The 21,735-nt window shown below is 32.8% G+C and overlaps 4 protein-coding genes across 8 annotated transcripts; 2 read left to right on the top strand and 2 right to left on the bottom strand.

The window, feature by feature from the left end:
• Nucleotides 1-132: 132 nt before the first annotated feature.
• On the top strand, nt 133-15,121 carry LOC107360203 (utrophin). Of its 2 annotated transcripts, XM_015926820.3 has the most exons (20): nt 133-299; nt 782-1,288; nt 1,849-4,482; nt 4,550-4,864; nt 4,955-5,083; nt 5,149-6,177; nt 6,265-6,765; nt 6,842-6,952; nt 7,061-7,213; nt 7,354-7,638; nt 9,687-9,780; nt 10,267-10,569; nt 11,071-11,213; nt 11,407-11,541; nt 11,635-11,921; nt 11,993-12,337; nt 12,413-12,501; nt 12,569-13,277; nt 13,464-13,598; nt 13,808-15,121. In XM_015926820.3, exons 1-20 carry the CDS (start codon nt 258-260, stop codon nt 14,313-14,315), a joined length of 8,454 nt encoding a protein of 2,817 aa, XP_015782306.1. In that variant the 5' UTR covers nt 133-257; the 3' UTR covers nt 14,316-15,121. The 2 variants fall into 2 exon arrangements, with proteins under 2 accessions (XP_015782306.1, XP_015782305.1); XM_015926819.3 differs by having other exon boundaries at nt 5,149-6,765.
• On the bottom strand, nt 8,330-9,295 carry LOC107360233 (uncharacterized). The gene is made up of 2 exons (XM_015926867.3): nt 9,074-9,295; nt 8,330-9,004 (listed from the first exon to the last, which is right to left on the bottom strand). The coding sequence occupies exons 1-2, from the start codon at nt 9,174-9,176 to the stop codon at nt 8,397-8,399; spliced, it is 711 nt and encodes a 236-aa protein (XP_015782353.1). The 5' UTR covers nt 9,177-9,295; the 3' UTR covers nt 8,330-8,396.
• Nucleotides 15,122-15,416: 295 nt separating the features above from the next.
• On the top strand, nt 15,417-18,114 carry LOC107360214 (uncharacterized). 3 transcript variants are annotated; one of them, XM_015926841.3, is made up of 4 exons: nt 15,417-15,557; nt 15,708-15,796; nt 16,058-17,398; nt 17,892-18,114. In XM_015926841.3, the coding sequence occupies exons 1-4, from the start codon at nt 15,545-15,547 to the stop codon at nt 17,949-17,951; spliced, it is 1,503 nt and encodes a 500-aa protein (XP_015782327.1). In that variant the 5' UTR covers nt 15,417-15,544; the 3' UTR covers nt 17,952-18,114. The 3 variants fall into 3 exon arrangements, with proteins under 3 accessions (XP_015782327.1, XP_015782328.1, XP_089124595.1); XM_015926842.3 differs by having other exon boundaries at nt 17,823-18,114; XM_089268469.1 differs by lacking the exon at nt 17,892-18,114 and having other exon boundaries at nt 16,058-17,535.
• Nucleotides 18,115-18,594: 480 nt separating this feature from the next.
• LOC107360216 (F-box and leucine-rich repeat protein 13) lies at nt 18,595-20,672 on the bottom strand. Of its 2 annotated transcripts, none has more exons than XM_015926843.3 (4): nt 19,938-20,672; nt 19,718-19,868; nt 19,425-19,675; nt 18,595-19,273 (listed from the first exon to the last, which is right to left on the bottom strand). In XM_015926843.3, the coding sequence occupies exons 1-4, from the start codon at nt 20,568-20,570 to the stop codon at nt 18,830-18,832; spliced, it is 1,479 nt and encodes a 492-aa protein (XP_015782329.1). In that variant the 5' UTR covers nt 20,571-20,672; the 3' UTR covers nt 18,595-18,829. The 2 variants fall into 2 exon arrangements, with proteins under 2 accessions (XP_015782329.1, XP_015782330.1); XM_015926844.3 differs by having other exon boundaries at nt 19,425-19,654.
• Between the last annotated feature and the right edge of the window lie 1,063 nt (nt 20,673-21,735).

The following is a 21,735-nucleotide window of genomic DNA, read 5'->3' as shown; positions in this document are numbered from 1 at the left end:
ACATCAGAGACGAGAGAAATCCAGAGTAAGAGGCTCCATCTTTTGTTCTAAATGGTTAAATCTTCTTAAAGCTTGCAGTAAACAAATCACAGCTTTTATTAGGTAACAGTCCCCAGAGATCAGACCAAACTTTTTTAGAAACTTGATAAACTTGTGGTTACAATTGATTGTCATTTGGTCTCCCGGTTTTCATTTCTTCAATTATTTCATCAATTTATACCTATTTTTAAACACGGAGAAGCTAATTTCACTTAAAAATGGATGAAGATCTATTCAGAATTGAGAATAGACGGAATATGGTAAGTTTGTTTGCCCCTTGTGCTAATCTTTCTCTCTCTATTATTTTTATTTTTACTCTTCTTTCTCTCTCTCTCTCTATCTATTTTGCTGTCTTTTGACTCTCCCCTCCCTTTTGACAACACTTATTATGGTGTTAAACGGTGAGGTTTATCTACATTTTGTTTTCATTGTAATCACCATTGCTTGGTTATAAATCATTTTCTCACTGTATAGTATTGATTTCAAAAGTTTATCACTTTTTATTAGCCCATAACTGATGGATTAATCACTAACGCTTTTCTTATATTTAACAAAAACGGTTGCACCTTTCTTGCCTTTCTTGCTTGTTGACTGGACAGAATTTTCGGTTCATGGTAGACTATGAATTCACTTATTAAACATTCTGTGATTTGCAGTTTTCTTGACTATTTCAGCCCTTGAGTTTGCTTTCTTTTGATTCAATCTTTGATAAAAATTGTTTTTATTTTTGTTTTATCTATAGCGTAACATGAATAATGAAAACGGCGACGATGAAGATGATGAAGATGATGAAATTTCAGAGTTTAAAGCTGAAGTGACAGAAGCTCTGGGATGGATTCTTGACGCAGAAGAAAAATTGATTGATATTGATCTGATGGATAAAAGTTTACCAGAGGTTAAAGAAATTTTCAGAGCCCATGAGGAGTTCATCAATAAGCTTGGAGATATTCAAATTGAAGTTGGTAAACTATTGTCTTATGGTCAAGATATTGTTGATTCGGAAGAATGTCCACCTGATGAAATACCTGAACTTGAACTACAAATGAACCTGTTGAATGAACGTCTGGAACAGTTGAGTCTTAAAGCCTTAGAGTTTCGTAAAAATATCCATGAAACATTAATGATAATGCAACAAAAACAAATCAATCATCTTAGAAATTGGTTATTTTCTGCCGAAGATAGATTGAGTAAATTTACTGATTTTGGATCCGATCTAGCCTCGTTAAAAAAACAAATGGCAGACTACCAGGTAAGTAATAAATACAGTAGAGTACTCCAGAAGTTGGTAAAATTTCGTGTTGGCACCACCTATTGGATTAAACATTTCAGAACCATTTTTATCCAATTATTTGCTTGTTGCAATCGAAATAGCTTAAAATTTAGCCAAAAAGGTTGAATTAGTGAGTCAACTCATCATAAAAAAGGGGTTTCCTGCGGTTATAATCAGCCTATTTTCCTAATAACTAAAATGTCTTTTTTTCAATGTAGCTCTTGACTTTTGTAAAGATGCAAAAATGATCCATTCTACTGAATAATCAAACTATTGTGTTACTGACTTATTCTGATTTGTTTAGCAATAAATTTTTATTGATTCTAGTAAAGTTGACTCGCTAATTTAAATTTTAAACTAAAATTTGAGTAATTTTGGTTAAAACAATTAGAAAATCTCATTAAATGGTTCCCGGTTAATATAAATCCAATAGGTAGTGCCAACACGAAATTCTACCAAGTTATGGAGTACTCTACTGTATACCCATTTTACTCATAATGGATTTTCATTTTGTTGTCCTATTTATTCTTCTTTAACAGAACTTCCAACAAGATGTCAATGTCCAAGAAGAAATTGTCGACTCATTGCGTAACCTTGTCTGGATTTATGATGATTTTGAAGGATCATCTAGTCCTACAGTGGACAACCCACCTGATGAATTACAGGACCAATTAGCACCTTTAGCAGAAAAATGGAATAACGTTCGCACGTTTATTAGTGAAAGAACTGAAATTTTGGAAGAAATTGTGAATGAATGGGAAAAATTTGAAGAAGGAGATAAAAAATTCAACCATTGGAGAGCTAAATTAGATCGACGATTACGAGAGATGGAAGAGGCAGCTGCTGATATGCATATCGGTTCTTCTTTTGTGGGTGAACTAGTTAAACGACTTGAACGAATGGAGGCTGAAATGGATCGTCAACGGTCTTTATATGTGAAATTAGGTGAAAATGCTTCTCAACTAATGGATAAAGTTGGTCGTGAATCAGCAGCTGGTTCTGTTATTGCTAAAAAAATGGAAACCCTAAAAGAGGTTTGGGATGCAACGGTTCAAAGGATGGGTACATTAAGTCATGTTGTTACAAAAATCAATGAGGCCTCACTTGATGAGCTGTCCACCGATGATACTGGGGAGGAGTCCATGACAGAAGGTAATGAACAGGAACAGGTTGAGGGGAAATCACATCACCTCCAGCAACAGCAGCAGAAACAAAAAACAACGCCTACGACTTCAAATATGAGTAGTTCAAGTTCAAAGAAACGTCGGCTTGATAGTTGGCTGATTCAGGAGTGGCAAAAAGCTCTTGATGTGTTTACAACCTGGTTAAGCAGTGTTGAAGAAGTATTATGCGTTGAAGATGAAAATGAAAGCTGTTCAACTTCATGGGATCAGATGCCATTAGATGAGCAACAAATAATTTTAGAAGATACAGAAAGCGATTTAGAACTGAGGAAACAAGAATTTGATTCACTTGTTACTCAAGGAAATGAATTTGTTGAAGATCTCGATAAATATGGCGAAGACGGTTCACGGATACATGAAATTGTCGAAGGAATCAGTGAGAGATGGTGTGAAGTTAATCGTACTTTACGTTCACGAAAATTACGACACAAAGCGCTAGTTAGACTTGATCAGATGGTCAGTGAAACAGATGCCATGTCTCGCGCTCTGGAATCAGCAAAAAAGTTTGTTGAAACCACCGATACAAGTGATAAATCACCCGATGTCTTGAAAAAAATTGATAAAAATTGTAAATTACGGCTAAATGCTTTATCAACCAAAGAAGATAAAGTGTCCAAACTCCGTAAAGAGCTGGAAGATCTGAAACAGACATTACCAACTGCTACCAAAGAACCTTCATATCAAACAATTGTAAATTTCTTTGACTTCCGAGAAGATGTATATGGCCAATTATGTGATCTGGATAAAAAAGTTAGTGAAGGCTTGGACAACATCAAAATATCCGACGAATTACCATCAGAAACTGTGCAAGATTTACCATCTAATGAAAATGGTGCTCCTAGTGAAGTTTATGATTCCGTTAAATCATTACATCAGTGGTTAAGCAGATTAAAGGAGACCAAATTTTCTGCAAAATCAGAAGTTTTCTTTGATCTGATGCAGAATAAGAATCAACTTGAACAATATTACCGTCTTCGTAAAGAACTTGACAATGAAGGAAAAAATTTGAAAGTTTTACAAGAAACGTGTAAGGATATTTTAAAGGAAGGATTAAAAGATGATTGGGTGACAGATATGAAAGATAAATTACACTCTTCTCAAGAGATTTGGGACTTTTGCCACAATGAATTAGAAAACAAAGTGAAAAAGTTATCAAGATTGGAATCAAGCCTAACTTCTTTTCAAGAGGAAATATCAACATTAGAAGAAGAAATAATGCAATTAAATTCATTCCTCGATGCATTGTGTCCAGCTATGGGTGATGTTCAAACCATTGAAAGTGACGTTGAACAATGTAACAAGGTTTTAAATGATATTGAAGGCACTTTGGAAAGCAATTGTTCAGAAATTGTTCTTAAAGGCCAAGAAATGATTGCTGAATTTGGTGTTGATACCGATGCTGATTCTGACAAAGATAATGACAACGATAAAAATGCTACTCAACGTTTTGAGGAAAGATTGGATAAATTGAAAGAAAAATGTTCCACGGTTAGAATCAAGGCTTTCGACAAAAAACTCGAACTCGAAACTGCTTTGATCCAGAGTAAAAATGTTTGTAAGGCCTTTGAAAAACTTGAAAGAGATTTCGAGTCGTTAAGCTTTGAAACCGATGAAGTGAGACACTCTGTTGTTGAAGATTATCAAAAAAATTTCAAAAGTGGTCGCTCATTACAGGATAAAATACGAAAATCACTCCAAGATGCAAATAAATTGCAAAGACAACTAAACTCTTTGGCACCTAGTCCACAACCAACCACAGAATCATTGGAAGAAATGAAAAATAAGACCAAAACAATAAAAGAAAGTTTACAGACTTTGGTGGAAAATATTGAAGAGTATCTCACAACTCTAAAACAAAACCACAGCAAATTTGGTGAATTCACCAGGTTAATCATGATGGAAAAAGATTGGTTGGATAAATTGGATAGGAAACTGAAAAGATCACCTCAAACAGATGCCGATGCTGAAGAGATTTCTGGAAATATGGATGTAAGTTTATTTTCTTTAAATTTTATTCTTTCATGCATTCAACTAATTTTCTCATCTCACTTTTTAGGATCTTGAAACATATTTAAGACATCGACCTGCTAACAGATCGGAACGTATTCATAAACTAGCCAACGAATTAATCACTGTAGGATTTTTTTCGGATAGTGTCGAAGCAGAAATTGCAAAGGTTGATCAACGTTGGAAGAATCTGCAACATCAAGCCCAACAACGACTTCAAGACTTAGAAGCATCAATTAAAGACGCTCAACAATGTGATTCTCAGATTTTAAAAGTTCAAAGGTGGATTCAAGATGTCGATTACTTACTCCAACAGCGTTTTGATGATGATATTTTAGCAGAAGATATGCCTGATGAAGTTGAGGTATTTATTCATAAAACATTGATCACTCTAACCATTTCTTTATTTTATATTTTCTTGAAAAAAAACTAAATTATCATTTTTTATTTATAGAAATTGGATAATGAATTCAAATCTAATAAAGAAATTTTGGATAAATTGACTGAAAGCATTGAAAATTATCGCTCCCAAGAAAGATTGGAAGCTGCATCTAGACTTGGAGAGCAACTCGCTATATTGAAAGTAAGTCTTTTGTAGTTTAAATTTTTGTGATTCTCTTTGTTAAATTTAATTTTCCTCTATTTCAGACACAATATGAGGAGCTTGTTATGAAATTCAAAAGATATCAAAATCCAACCGACTTTGAGACTCGTCTCAATAAGTTGTCGAAAACTCTAAATGAATTGATGGATAGCCTAATTGATCTCAAGGTTACATCTCATGAGTTTGAGGAGCTAGATGATTGTTTGAAAGTGATAAAAGAGATTGATAATTTACGTGAAGAAATAGATAAAGTTAAGAAGCAAGCAAAACTTGCTCTCGATTGTAGTGATGAACCTGATGAATTGCGCCGTAAAGTTGATGAATTAGAAGAAATATATGATAATCTTCATAGAATGGCAATTGAAAGAAAAGATGAAATGGAAAATGCAATGGAAACCAGCAAAACTGTAATGAATCTTATGGTCGATCTAAAAACCTGGTTGAATCATCAAGAGGATCCTTCGTCAGTTGATCCTTTTGAATTGTCTCGAAAGAAAGAAAATTTAAAAGATTTAAATGAAAAAGTGCAATCTTTATACAGCATTGTCATAAATGGCGATAATAAGCTGAAAGAAAACATTGAAACGATCCAATCAGATTTTGAAATTTTGGAGGAAAAGATGTCTCGTAAAACAAGAAGCGTCGATAAGATCAAGGATGATCATGAAAAATTTGATGTACTACAAGTGAAAAAACAGTCAGAAACAATGAAATCTTCTGGATCAATCAGTAAACATATGCAATTAGGACATCAACGTTCAATCGATTTATCTGAAGGAATTGACTCTAATCAATCATCTCCAAAGTCAACTACTAGTCGTAAAGGTTCTTTGTCCAGAACTGTTCCCACAAATGCAAGTCTTCCATCTGATAGTAAAACAGTTAAATTGCTCAATTTTTTTACCCTTCTAGAATTAGAGAATATGCATCAAGAATTAAGAAATATCCAAACCTATCTGGATACAAGTGAACTTTTAAACAAAGGTGATTTCATGGAGTATCGTCAACAATCTGGTGCCTTGAAAAAAATTCAAAACACAATGGACTCTCTTAAACCTAAAATAAACAAAATGGTAACTGAAAAAATGATGATCAACTTAATTCACCCTCAAGGACCTGAATATGTTGCTTTAATTGATTCCATTTGGGCTCATTGGCAGGTACTTCGTGAATCTTTTATGAAACGACATAGACGTTGGTGGTTTGCAAAGGAAACACGAATCCAATATAAGGACGCTTGTACTCAAATAAATACGTTTCTTGAAATGGCTGAGAAAACTCTATCTTCTAGTCGATTACCAACTGGTGAACTCAATATAGAGGTTGCTAAAAAGGAAGACGAACCTTTGCGAAAAGCTTTCAATGAACATGTTCCTTTTTATGGAACTTTCCAAGTAATGATTAAAAAAATCATGGCTGACGTACCTTATGGAGTAACTCTCAAAGAAGAAATAAGTATAATCGATGAAAGATGGAAAGCTATTGCTCGAGAATTGGCCTGGCGCAAGGAGCGTCTCCACAATGAGAATAAAAACATGAATATTTTATCTTATTGGAACCAATTGGAAGCTTGGATTGAAAAGGTTAATACAACTCTTGAAAAATTGAACGGGAAAATTGGAAGTTTTGAAATGGCAAATATTCTTCAAAATGAAGTCAAAGTATGCTGATTTTTTGCAAATTTATCTCATGCTTTAATTTCTGTTCTTTAAACAAAAATTTTCTCTATCATTTCAGTTTTTGGAACAAGAACTACAAACCCAGTGGCTAAACATGATGACCATTCAATTAGCTCCAACAGTCATTATTGAGAAAGATGTGGATAGCATGGAAAAAAATTTCTTCAAAGTAAGCAATTATGGTTGATGTTATGTTTAAACAAATTGCTAATTTAACAACTTGTTATAATTCATTGTCTTTAATTAATTATACCTTTGTCTTTATAAATATATTTAGTTGATTGTTGATTTACCTGAAGCTCGCATTTCACTCGATAAATATCTAACTAGCTTTAAAGTTGTCGCCCGAATGTTAGATGAGGAAATTGAATGGACTTCTCGTCATGTTGAGGAAGAAATAGACACTGAAAAGCCAATTCCAGATGCTAATGTAAGTATCTTCTTTTATTTTCGTCCTTTATTTGAATCGATAACAAAATATTTACTCAGAGCAATCAAACTCACAAATAATCTTTTTTGTTTATCTTTTATTTTCCTTTCTAACGTTGACTCTCTTTTACATGATTTCAGACCCATGAAACAAATTACGAAAAATTGATTGTTATGTTACAAGAAATCGAAAGTGATGCCAACAAATTTGGACACAAACCACCAAGTTTTCTCAAAGAAAAGATGGATTGCCTGAAAGCTAAACGCGAAATGCTTCAGAAAAAAATGAGATTAAATGCTGAACCAAGTTCCAGGGAATGGTTCACTTGGCTCGATTCACAAGTTGATTACATTTGTGAAGTTTTCCGAGATTGTAATGATGAAATTATATTGGATAAGTTAAAAAAGATCGTTGATCGAATCGAGGTGAGTTGATCAATTTTCACCCTTCATTTAAGTTACTATCCCGTTATTTTAGATACCAAGAAAGTGGTAAATATTGGTTGGATAACAACTGAATGATACATATTCAGAAGTACATTTATTTGAATAATCCAACCAAATTTCATGCATATCATTGTTAATTTTAACGACCATATTTACTCCTCTTGATCGCTAATACTACATAATTTAGTTTAACCAAGCTCATAAATATTAATCTAGATCTGATGGTGTATTCAAAAGCGATTGTACGAATTGGCTAACCTAATGATCTTCCCTTTCATCCCTTAACTCATTTCTCTAACTCATCTTATTATGTTGTTCATATCGACTCTATTTGTTAACTCACTCTTTGTTTGGTCTCTTTCTTTATCTCTTTCTCTTTAACCAAGATAATGGTTTTTTATGTCCTTTGTTGATTCATTTTCGACGATAATCATCATCATCATCATTATCATCATCATCCTAGGCATCTTTTATGTTCTTTCAAAAAAAAAACCGAGAAAAATAGAGAGAGAGAGATAAAGAATAGAATGGAAGATCATCAAGAAAAAAGTTATGCTATTTGATAAGTGATACATGTGAATGAATTTTTGGAACTCAAAGTCTAACCAATTGATAACATTCAGTACTAAAACTTACCTGCAGTCTGCAAAATAATTTCAACTTTGATCAATTCATCGTAAATTGCATTTGTATTATATTTTTATTAGTTAGCCAGTAAATCTTGAAGCAGATTAATTTCATTTCATGTTTCGTTTTGATTTGGTTCGTATACTTATTCGCACTTCTGAATGACCAGTTCTTTTTCCTTTCCGATCTTTACTGTGAACCCGACTCTTGGATCGCTTTCTAGATCGATTTCTAGATCCACTTTTAGATCCACTTCTAGATCGACTTTTAGATGGGCTCTTGGATCGATTTCTAGATCCACTTTTAGATTCACTTCTAGATCGACTTTTAGATGGGCTCTTGGATCGACTTTTTGCTCGATGTGTAGCTTGTTTAATAGTTTGGCTTTTTGTTCGACTTCTTGTTTGGCTTCTGTTAGGACTTGAATGGCTACTTTCCGATTCTCTCCTTTTCATGCGTTTTCTAACTGCTGGTGTTGCCACTCGTTTTATTTTAGGCTTACTGTGTTCAATATTTTCATGAGGTTCTCTTATTTTTACCATTTTTCTTCGATCATCTGATTGATATGAAGATGATCTTGATGATCTTGATGAACGAGATGAGCGAGACGAAGCCCTTTTGAGGATTGGTGGAGGTAATAATGTTGGAGATGCTCCTAAGGTTGAGAATATTTCAGCTATAGAAAGTTCATCCGCGTTTGGAACAATACTATTTGCTCCTTTGATAATATTTTTAAAGATTAATTATTAATATTTTTCAAAATTGGTCACAGGAATTTATTACTTACTTTTACTCATTGCATGATCGTCTAAATCTTCAACTGACATTGGTCCTGATTCATGTTTTTTAACTGATAACGACTTTGACTTTCTTTTCCGTCTTTTGGGCATTTTTGATTATTTAAAAATATTCAATATAAACTAAATTATCTCTGAAAGAGCCAATTATCCACAAAAATGACCAAATTGAGATTAAATTTATTAAAAAATCAACTTTAGTATTCTGTTCAGTTTCGTATCTGAAGCTACAATTAACTTGCATTTGATGATCTTCCAATCAAATCCATAACAATCTAATACGAGTTTGCTCCTTATCGATTGACTACTTATGTGAGTCTTGTCATACTTATCCAAGACATGAAATCATCCAGCATCCAGTCTTAACTCATTCATCCTTTTTACACTCTTTTTTATCTTCCTGACTTTATGCATTTTCTGTTAGATTTTTCTCACTTTTCTATCGCTGAATAATTTTGACAATTTAACGTCATTCATCGTTGATTTGCTATTTTTCACAGCAATTAATTAAATCATGCAAAAATAACTCTTGATTTTATCATTACTGACTTGTAAACTTTACTTTGTCAAACTAAAAATCTTGTTTGTTTATTTTTTAACCAGAAACAAATTGATGATTATTTTGATGAATCCAATGAATTGGATCAGGAAAACTTATACGATGAGGTGAATCCTGAAATGGAAATCATGAACAAAAGTAAGTATTTTTCATTTTTCTCTACCATTTTGTATGCTTTGCATTAATTTAACTTTTAATTTGCTTGAAAGTTACCGAAAGATTTTTAATTTTGCATTCAATATTTTTACAATTTAGTCTGATTTATTTTATTACTTATACAAAGTTGATGAACAATTAACATCTACCTTTTGTTTATGACATTTTCACTTTTTTGCATATTTTCCTATTATTTTAGGTCATTCTAATTATAAAAAGATTCAAACTCATTATTGTGTTCATCAAATTATGAAGTTTGTCTTCTTAAATTTCAGACTAAATTGTAGTTAATTTAATAGCTATCTTCCTTAATTACTAGTCCATGACTGTTAAAATGATTAACCTTGGTTAACTGTTGTGGATATAATTGGGTAGAGAATGCTGATTGCTAAATGTTGAATTATGATTGTCAAATTAATTTTACAGCAACTTTAATTAATTGTATTACATTTTATTGCCCTTTTGCAGACTTACCAAATTGTCAATGGAACACTCTCAAGGAAAAAACAATTGCCCTGCAAATCCGCCTTGAAGCAAATTCTGGTGATGAATTGAATCAACTTCTATTATCTTTACGAGAATCAATTGAATGGGTGACCAAAAAGAGGACTGAATTTAATTCATTCGGTGACATCGAAAGTGATCTTGTTTCGTTATCAAAACATCAAGAAGATTTAACAGATTTGAGACTCTCCCTCGAAAAAGAAAGCCCAATTATAAAGACAGCTCTTATGTCAGGTCGATCTTACCTTTCCAAAAAAGATCCTCAAGGTATTCATTTCATTTCATTGTTTACCCACAAAACTGTCAATAACCTGTAAATATAGAATAGACGAGCAAGAAAAAAGTCAACAAAAACAATCCAAATCCTACTTTTTCATGATTATTTGACAATCATATTGAATAATATTTACTTGAATTCAAATACTTGAATAGAGGTGCAATATGAAAAAGTTGATCGTTTCTCCAACCTTATGCATCTTTACTTTGACATTGCCTTTCAATCTTATTTGTCTTTCTCTTCTGGACAATTCCTCTAATATAAAAAGCATGATACGATAGAAATATAATATAAAATAAATTCCTAAGAAAATTCTTAAGATGAAATTATATTCATTTTCGTATGAACCATTCAACATCAAATTTAATTCGACATGGTTTTTATCCAACAATTTTCACACCTAAATCTTTTCTTTAATTTTTAACGCATTTTCAAAAATGTTTGAACTATCAATCATTTCAATAATTAATTTATCATTAATTTATTTACAGCATTGAATGAGCACAGAGGTCCGCATGAGGTCAAGAAGACTGCTCGAAATATCCATTATGAAGTCGAGAAGTTGAATGAAAAATGGTCAGAGCTGTTAAAGTTAACGGATGGAAGGCAGCGTAGACTGGACGATATTATGAGGGTAAGAAAATTGATTTTTAATGAACCGAACTAATCAGAGCTTTAAATAATTATTAACATTTGAGCTTTTTGGTAAATTATTTTATTTTGAAAATTAACTTGAAAATTTAACGTAAATAGCGTTTCATATTGTTTTCAATTACTCTCGATTATCATCATTTTAATTTTTATTGTTTTTGTTTAAATATTTACAGAAAATGATTAGTCTTCAAAGTCAAATGGATGAGCTTTCAGTTAAACTCAATATCGCTGAAATGACTAGCAGTAAATGGATTCCAATTAATGAAATTGCTGTTGATCAACTTCACGATGCTTTGACTGAACTCCAGGTTTGTAATTGATAAACTTTTTTCCTCATCCTCATGGATAAATTATTCATGTTCATCTTATCAATAATTGAAACACATTTTATTTTAATACAGATCTTTAAGGATAACATTTATACTTTACAAATGTTTGTTGATCAAATGAATGGATCAGCCACCAGAATCAGTGGATCTCAAATTTTACTCTCCGATCTTGTCCTAAATCGCCTGGAAGAATTGAATGCGCGTTGGAAGTTAATCCAAATATCTATTGAAGAAAGACGTAAAAATATAGAGCAAACAGTTATTGATCACAATTCAGCACAACAACGATTCTTGAATGCTGGAGTTGAACAACCTTGGGAACGAGCTGTGGCTTTCAATAAAGTCCCATATTATATAAAGTAATTTTCATCACTTTACCCTCTCAAATTGTTCAATCAATCTTAATTTATCTTTCTTTTGCTTAATTTAGCCATGCAACCGAGACAACACACTGGGATCATCCAAAAATGACTGAAATTATCAACAATTTAAATGAATTTTCTGAAGTTAAATTCGCAGCTTATCGAACAGCTATGAAATTACGATCTATTCAACGTCACCTATGTCTAGATTTGATACATCTAACCTCATTGATTAAAATATTTGACGAGTGTGGACTCAATGGACTAAATGATAAACTAATGAATGTACCAGAAATAATTGCATGTCTTCGAAGTATTTTTGAAGCTGCAGCTAGTGGTGATCAAGCTATTGTTATTAATGTACCTTTATCTATCGACTTATGCCTTAACTGGTTACTTAATTTATATGATACGTAAGCAACTTTTTTCAATTTCACTACAAATTCACTCTTTTTACTCATTGAATTACTTTTTATTTTTATTTTTAGTACTAACAGAACTGGATTCATCAGAATTTTATCTCTAAAAGTTGGCCTAGTTACATTATGCAAAGGTGTTCTTGAGGAAAAGTATAAATGTAAGCATTTAAAGTCAATACTTAGAGCTCATAAAATTGATCTGACCCATCTTTTCAATCCTTATAGTTATGTTCAGGTTAATAGCTGATGATCAAGGACTTGTTGATGAACGCTCTTTAGGAATATTATTACATGACTTGATCCAAATTCCCCGACTGTTGGGTGAAGTCAACTTTTTTGGTGGGACCAATGTTGAAGTCAGTGTTCGAAGTTGTTTTGAACTGGTTAACCGTAAATCTGATGTTGACTCCGATAATTTCCTTGAGTGGCTTAACCGAGAACCTCAATCTATAGTTTGGTTACCTGTACTTCATAGATTGGCTGCGGCTGAAAAGGCTAAACACCAATCTAAATGCAATGTTTGTAAACAATTTCCAATTATTGGATTTCGCTACAAGTGTTTGCTTTGTTTCAACTTCGACATTTGCCAAATATGCTTTTTCTCTGGACGAACAACCAAAAACCATAAAATAATCCATCCAATGCAAGAATACTGTTTGGCAACAAGTTCTGGACAAGATATTAAAGACTTTACTCGAATTATCCGAAACAAATTTAAATCAAAACGTTTGAAAAGACATCCAAAATATGGTTATCTGCCTGTCCAAACAACAGAAAATGATGACAACGAAACTCCGGTTACTCCTGCATCTCACACTCTTCAACATCCAGATTCCCTTGAAATGCACTCAAAGCTTGAAATGTACGCTAGTCGATTGGCTGAAGTTGAGCTCGATAATAGTCCAGATCGAAATTTTGACAGCTATGACGAGCTGTAAGTATCTTTTGAGGATTTAATATAATTAGATCGAGTCATTTTCTTCAGTCTTTTATTTTAAATATTTTGCTATCAATTTGACTTCACCTTTCTTCATATGATATCTCACTTTTTTTTAACATTTCTTTCATGCAAAAATCCATTTTACTCACCTAAACTGTTTATTTTTCATTTGTTGTAAAGGATTGACGAAAATCAGCCCAATGCTCAATTCTCTCAAGATTTTGGTGGAAACTTACTCAGTCCTGGGCAGATCATTGCAACAGATCAACGAATTGAGCTGGAATCTATTATCAATGGTTTAGAACAAGAAAATAGGTTAGTATTAATATTTTATTGACCAATTGCCTTAAAATTAACCATGGTTGACTTGCTCATTGATTTTTGCTCCTAATGATATTCAATACCCTCTCTAGTTCAATAATCTATCAATACCTTTGAACAACAACATAAACAAAATGGCCAGCTTTTTTTAGTTCATCTCCTCAATATCATACTTTAATCTAATTTTTTTTAATCCATTTTAGGCAATTACAAGCTGAGTATGAACGCTTGAAAGGAAATAAGTCGAAACAAATAAATGGCAAAGGATCAAGCAATGTTCATAGCGATTCTCATCTTTACTCTACTATTGGATCTCTTACCAGAGGAGGAGATATACTTACAGTTAAAGCAGAAATGGATCCATATGCTTCTTTAATTTCAAGTCAAGAAGATAACCTTGCAAACGAGGCTGATCAGACAACATCGAAGTTGGAAGCAAAGCGAATTTTCCTCGAAGAACGTAACAAATGTTTGGAGGCTACTTTGAAGAGATTAAGGCAGTTGTTAAATAAATTTCCAGAACCTACAAGTCTTTCTAATACCTTACGATCAACTCACAGTGATTACACTAATCAGAAGATATCAACTGGTCGTTTACAGCATTCAACCAACAATAGCATTTCATCTTTACGAGTCAATGGTTCTTCTGGCTCTCATCATTTTCTCGATAATTACCAAACTAACCTCGATAACCCAGACCAGACCAGGTAGCTGATGAATTGAAAGGAAGATAAAGAATGTTGTTAATATCGTTGGTTAATCTGTTAAATTATTTTAAAGAAGATATTCCATTGCAAGTTAATCGTCACTTCCATAGTCACAACCAATAATAGTAATCAATAATTTAGTATAAAGTTGAAGTATTTTATTTCAACCCACAAGTATCACCATCATTTTTGCTCGCCTTGAATATTGCATTTTCATTTACTTTATTGGTTAAAGCTACTCTCAATCCAGTTCCAACTAAGCAAAAATTTATCTTCCTGTTCGTACTTCCACCAAAGTTTCTACTAAAGCAATATATTACATTATTTTACATGTAACTATGTAACTAGATTTATCAAAGTTATCTAATGGTAATCTAAATTAACAATCTACTAATTACTTTCTCCGTGAAGATTGCTAATTTTCATACTAAACTGAACTGAAAAGTTAACTTGTAAAACAGTACAACTGAGATTGGACAAAATATCTGCATTTAGGTTATGTTGACTATTGGCTTCTTTTAGTAATCTATTCATTTTACATTTCAAATTTACATGTATTTATCTTATTAATAGTCTTATCAAAATGGACGCAATCATCTAGTTCAATACCATTTTGCGATCAAAAGACAGCATTTTGTTAAAAAAAAGGTTTATTTACAAATATATTGACTAAAACCCAATTTGTATTTACCTCAGCCCCTAATACATCATTTTCACCGCAGCTTTAAATTTTCTTATCATTTACCTTTGTATCATTACTAATTATTTTACTTTAAATTGAATATTAAACGAAAGTTGCATTTCTTCATATTTACAATAATGAATCCTTTTGAATTAAAAAAATTCTTGAATAATTGTTGAAAGCGTTTTTGATTCAATCAAAAACATACTCAATGATAAACAGCGCGAAAGTTTGACCCTTTACCTTTTAATATAAATTAGTCAATCATCCAAATACTCTCATTATATTGATAAAGTATTGAATCTATTGAGGTGAGTGTATTAAATTGAATTGACTTTTGTTTCCTTTTGTTTTGATTAAGATGTTAACCTTCTCCATGGAGATAGAACTGAATAAACCTGAAAATAGTTGATATGCTTTATTAGCAGAATCATTATGGATGAAATAACCTTTTGTCTGGTTAAATATAAATTTCTTTTTGTTTGTTACCATAAATATGATTAAAATATTCAATTATTATTATTATTATTATATTCTCTAATAATAATTCGATGCAATTATCAGGTAAGCTTCATCAATCATTAAATTTTTGACTTGGTTTCGTCTTAAACCTTCAATTACTTCTCAATTAAAAAAAGTCGAACAGTTAATGGCGACTTTATTATTAAAGCAACGAATCAGCTCATGTCTTCATTACAATCCATCTCTATCTAGATACTGTGGACAACAATTCTGGTCAAGAAGACCAAAGTGAACGAGTTGCCTGTCCAATTTGTACCAGGAAATTTCTTCAAGAAAGATTAGTAAGTAATTTCAATCAAATCAATTTTATATCATTTCTAAATTGAATTGAGCTAGTTTGAGTCAGTCGAGGTATCAAATAGTTAACTTGCTAATTCATTAAACAAAATTTATAAAGCTAAGCTAACATTTTGCTATTGAGATGAAAATCGATCCAAATTGATTTTGCCTCGACTGTTGACTCAAGAGTTAATCTGAACAGTGTTTTTGGTTTCAAAGTGTTCTGATTATCTTCATCTGATTTTTCTCATTTCCTTCTACAGGCGAAACATATTGTGATATGTGAAAAACAAAAACAGAAGAAAAGAAAGATTTTCGATTCTTCCAAGCAACGAGCTCCTGTTGATGACAAAGGTGATCTTCTCATTACAGTCCCACCAAGTCCACTTAAAGTGAAAGGAGGGCGAGGAAATGGTCCAACCAGTAACTCTAAAAAAATGGAAGAAATTAATTCAGATGTTAATGGTGAATCAGACAAAAATAAAAAATCCAATTGGAGAGAGCAACATGAACAATTTATACGAACCATTCGTGAAGCAAGAGGCCTTAAAGTTGAACCAGAGCCATTAGAGGACGATGGTAAAAAACGGATGCCTCCAGGTTACGTAGAGTGTCCATGTTGTAACCGTAGGTTCAGTAAAGCGGCGGCAGACCGTCATATACCTTGGTGTAAAGAGCAGAAGGCTCGAAGTATAAGATCACCAAAGGCAAATAAAGAGACAGCCAATAGAGTGAAAGCTCGGTCAAAGTATCGTCCAGGATTGACAAACATCAACAACTCAAACCAAACCAAAAAGAGCCAATCAGATGGTGAAAGTGATAAGAAAGATGATCTCGATGGGGAATCAAATCTCGTGATACAAGGTGTTGGATCATCTCCTTCATCTTCCTCAACAGCCGATTCAAGTAAATTGTTTTCACCTCGAGTTCGCAAGAAGACTGTGGGTGGACAAAGATATCGATCCCCTTCTCGGAAAGATGCTCAAAATGGTATTAACAATGGTAAAAGTAATGGCATCAATAATATAAGCAATAATACTCCAAGTAGAGTGAAAACTCGCTGGAAATCTGAAGATGGACTAAGTAAACAGGTTCCTAAGACTCCAGTGATGAAGTTCAAAGAAAAATTCCCCAACCATGTAAGATCTTCACTTGATTCGATTACAACCAAATTTTTGGCTAACACTGAAAACCCGGCTGAAATTTTACGTAAACCTGAAAATATAACCGGTCCAATGGTACCTAAAACAGTTCCTGGTGTACGAACTAGAGGTTTATCACCGATGAGAGACGGACAGTTGTCCTTAGAGTCACAGGATTTAATTAAGATTAAAGGTGGAAATGGTGTTGCCCCTTTTAGTGACAATGATAGACTTAAAATATTTGATCGTCTTGTATTGAGCAATGGTGAAGATAATCGTAACAGTACATCAGGAAGCTCTGAGTCAGGCTCATCACGACCTTCTAACCATGAGTCAATTGAATCTAATGAATTGATCCTTCCTCGCTTTTGTCATCAATGTGGAACCAAATACTCAACTCAATTGGCTAAATATTGCCATGAATGTGGATCAAGAAGGTTGGGAAGTGGCGGTCCTTTTTTGGTTAGTTAACTATTAATAATGTGTTCCTCTTCTTGTTGGTCTTTGTCTCATTTTTTACACTTTCATTTCATGATAGATAACTGTTCCTCTTCTCTCTCTCTTTTCACCATAATTTTTAGTAAAATATTTTATATTTCAGGTCAACTTGAAAAAGTTGACTCTTTGACTTAAGAACTTTAAAAACTCAGCTCGAGAAGATAAGGTTTGATGAACTAAATTGTCTAATGAACTTGATACTTTATTTGATTTGTTTTGTTTTGGCTTGCTTTTGCTTTTGCTTGTACCTCTGTTAGCTTTCCTTTTTAATTTTTCAATTTTATATCATCAAGTTAATTAATCTCGTTAGGAAATCGATTTTTCATAGTCACCAGTTAACTCTTATTCATTAATTTATCATTGTGTCGTCTTTTGTCAAAATTTATAGCTTTAATCATGAAATAATATGAATTGATTTGTTACGAAAAAATTATTGGCTTTGTAATTGGGTTTTCAGGATCAATTCACGGTTTGGCTCGATAGGCAACCCAAGGATGGTTTACCCAATACTGGATAACAATTTCATACTTTACTGGCAATTCAGTAATAAAAGTCAATCACTTGATTGTTATGAGTTGTCATTCTTTATTAATCATCACCTATCGTTGATTATTATTGTAAAAAGTTAAATACGTTGATTCAACATTAACCTAAATAAAGACAAAAAATTTCCGTTTCCAGATTGATTTCGTTTCAAATATTAATATTTCAATATGTATTACTAGACCTTCGGATGAAATATTTTCCCTTTTAAACCCTTTACCTTAAAATCTTAAACTAGGACGAGCACTAAAGATGACCACCAGTATGGCCATGCTTCAGTTTTAGCGTTAAAAATTGAAAAACCAGCCTCAGAGTGGTTGAATATAGAAAATCGGAATCTGATCGCTGATCACACTTCGAGCCTAATAATTTCTGTTTCAGTTGCTATAATTAAGGGACTAAAACCATTTCTGACCGTAAAGAATATTTTAGATACATTTTCATCACAACAAAACTACAAGATCAAGCTGAGGGTGAAATATTTCTAAGCCCTATTAGTATCAATTAAACAGGTAAGGTAAATTGTAAGTTGCAATTTGTATTAATTTAGGTTTCACCTTGCAAGATTCTTCAAGGGTATCGAGAGTATCAAAATTATCGTTAGAAAAGTATTCAAATTAATGTTTGAGATGATATTTATTGAAATATTTAAATTTGATTTTGATAAGAAAATAAACTTTTAAGTTTTGAAAGAGATCGTTGTAAGTTATTCAAAGAGTGGTAAAAAATGCCAATGTTAGGAAGATTGAGTAAAAATTTAAGTGATTTCTTCCGATTCCAGATCACTATCGATTAACAATTGTAAGTATTAGTAATCTCCATAGGCGCTGTAAGCCGTATTCAATTCGTGTTTTAGCTCAGGTAATAAACTTCTCTCTCATCATACTCTTCGTCATCTCCATACGGTTCATAATCGTGATCATAAATATCCTCTTCATAATCTTGAAGATCATCTAGATTTTCTTCATTGTCGGCTGTATGACAATACTCTTCCTCTTCATCTGATTCGTCATATTTGCCGCACTTTTCTCGGGTTGGAAAAAAGCTCGGTACGATTCTGGTGCCCTTATATACGATTACTAATTCTTTTGAAGCCAGTCCTTGATGGACAAGATCCCAAGCGTAGAGCACTGTCTCAAGAGTGACTCCAGGACATTGATTAACAGATAAATGCTCCAGTGATCTGCAATGTGTGATAAGGTGCATCGCACCTTCATCAGTGATCAAACTTCCATTAATTTTTAGTTCAGTCAATTTTTTGAGATCAGCAAGTGCTCGAGCAGACTTGTCACTTATCTGTTGAAGATATAGATTTTAATTAGTTGGTAACAATATAATAAAATACAGAAACCTGCCAATAATGTGATTTTGGCATTGGCAGGCACAAAATTTTGTGGCGAGTTAAGCGAGTGGTAATTAGTGTCAGGTTTCTGTAAATTCAGTTTACCTGAGATCCTTCTAAAGTTAATTTAGTTAAGTTTGGCAAATATTCGGGAAGATTGGCTATTGATAGGTCAGTCAATTTTTCAGTTCCACATAGGCTTAGTTCTGTTAATTCAAGACATTTTTCCATGATTGAAAGCATAGCACCATTATCGAGATCCTCAAGTTCTGGGTAGAATCGTAAAACGCGCAATTTCTTCAGGTTACCCAAAAGTCTGGCTCCACGCAATTCAACTGTGCGAAAATTAATAATAGCTAAAAAATCGATAAGTTGGATTTTCATTCTTGTCAACTTACCTTCAATTGAAGATTCAACTTCGAATACTTCTAAATTAAGAAAAGTCGTGCAAATAATTTTCAATCCTGCATTGGACAAAGAAGGTGCTAACAATGTTTTTAAAGTCTGAGAGCAGTTTTGTCCAAGCAGAGAAAAAGCATCTGTAACAATCTAGAAAAATTAATTATTATTAGAAAACTTGAAATTTTAGTAAAATCAGATCAATGCGTAAGAACTTACCGATGAACAACCTGAAAGATCTAAGTAAGAAAGAGAATTCAATCGATAAAAACATTTTCCTGTGATGTTATCTACTCGACTAAGAGAAATGGATTCCATATCGGGTCTTAAGAGTAACAATTCACACAAACTTGTCTCACTGACATCGTTACATCTACTGAAATCGATTGACTTAAGCATTGGACAAGCTCGGCCGAGGTTCGCAATATTGTATCCGCTAAGATTTTTATGTTTCATGATCAATTTTTCAAGTTTGGGACAGAATTGGCCAATGACATCAAGAACTGTTTCATCAAAGTTGGTAGCTGTTTGTTCAAAGTTGAGCGTCGTCAAATTTGGACATTTGCTGATAATTTTGGTTAGAGTCAATGTATCAAGATCCTCATGTCCTGCTTGTCTCCATACATTGAAAGAATTTACGAAGGCCAATAATTTATTCGAAGCCCAAGAATGCTTGATTAGGTCATTCCAACGCTGACAAACGCGTTCACATCTCGTTTTATCACGAACACTCAAAAGTGAGAAAATAATAAGCAATGAATCGTCATTCAAGTCATTAATAGTCTTTATTTTCTTTTTATCTTTCCCATCCATCTGTTCGGTGATAGTTGTAGAATCGGTATTCTCCGTCATTTCAATAATTTAAAAAAAAATCAATAAAAATGAAATGGAAATGGAATAAAAAACGCTTAAAAACACAAAAAACAGCTGAAAAAACACGATTTGTCACACTGTGACTGTTATATATCGAAAAGTACTATCGATTAATCGAAAGTCCTTAACCAGATTTTTTCTGGTTTTTAGATTGACTTTCTGTTGTTTTGGTTTGTGGTTTTTACTTATCCAACCCGATTTTGGCCCACTTTAAAGTTTCTTTTAATATTCTGTTCATTTATTTGATTAATGATGTCTGGTGAACCTGCAATGGGATATTCACGGGACGGATGTGCTCGAGTCTCTTCTCTAATGTCTAGGTGTTTTGATGCCTATGCCAAAGATCCTGAAAGTGACGCAAGATGTTTTGATTATTTGGAAAATATGAGAAAATGTTGTGCTGATTATGGTAGTATTTCAACTACATGTCGTGGATTCTTGGCCGAAAGACGGAAAATTGAACAACCTGATCACCTTGCCCTTGAGACAATTAAAAGGTCAACGATGATTGACAAATTTGAGGATAAAGTGCGTTTCTCTCCAGCCGATAATTTCAGTGTACCTTTGATGTAAAATTATGTTAACATAATTGTTGAAAGATTTGTAAATCTATATTAGGTGATAGCAAATGATATTAAACACGATAGTCCAAAATTTTTCAGAGGTAATAAAAAGATTTCACCATTTAATAGAGATTTCATTGTAAAATTATTAAGGCAAGGTTAAATTTGACGCGAAAATTTGAATTTGGACACAAATATGAGCTTATTCAATGAATCTTAAATCAAATACTTTTTATTAAGGTCAAACAAATTCCAATGGAATGATTTCTTCTCAAGGTTATTATCACCTAGAATGTAACATCATGAGTAATTAATCTGAAGAGGGTTCAGAAACAGCTTCTGTAGTGTATTTAAACAATTTAGTAACAGCCGCACTCATTGACTTTTTGATTTTATGTAATTTTTTCTCCATATTATCCGTCTCAAGAGGTTGTATATCCCCAATGTTGGAGTTAAGATAACATTTGACGAGCTCCAAAATTCTTTCTAGCCTTTCGGCTTCGGGATCTTCGACCGGAGTGATTGTTTGTACCTGTTCAATCACTTGACAGAGTTCCTCCCATCCCGATAATTGAGCCACA

This window comes from Tetranychus urticae, chromosome 2 (genome assembly GCF_039701765.1).
Source record: "Tetranychus urticae isolate SD_2017Ah chromosome 2, NJAU_TeUrti_SD_1.0, whole genome shotgun sequence".
In the NCBI taxonomy this organism is placed as follows: domain Eukaryota; kingdom Metazoa; phylum Arthropoda; class Arachnida; order Trombidiformes; family Tetranychidae; genus Tetranychus; species Tetranychus urticae.
Note: the sequence above shows the minus strand (reverse complement) of the source record. Positions and strands in the feature narration are given on the sequence as shown.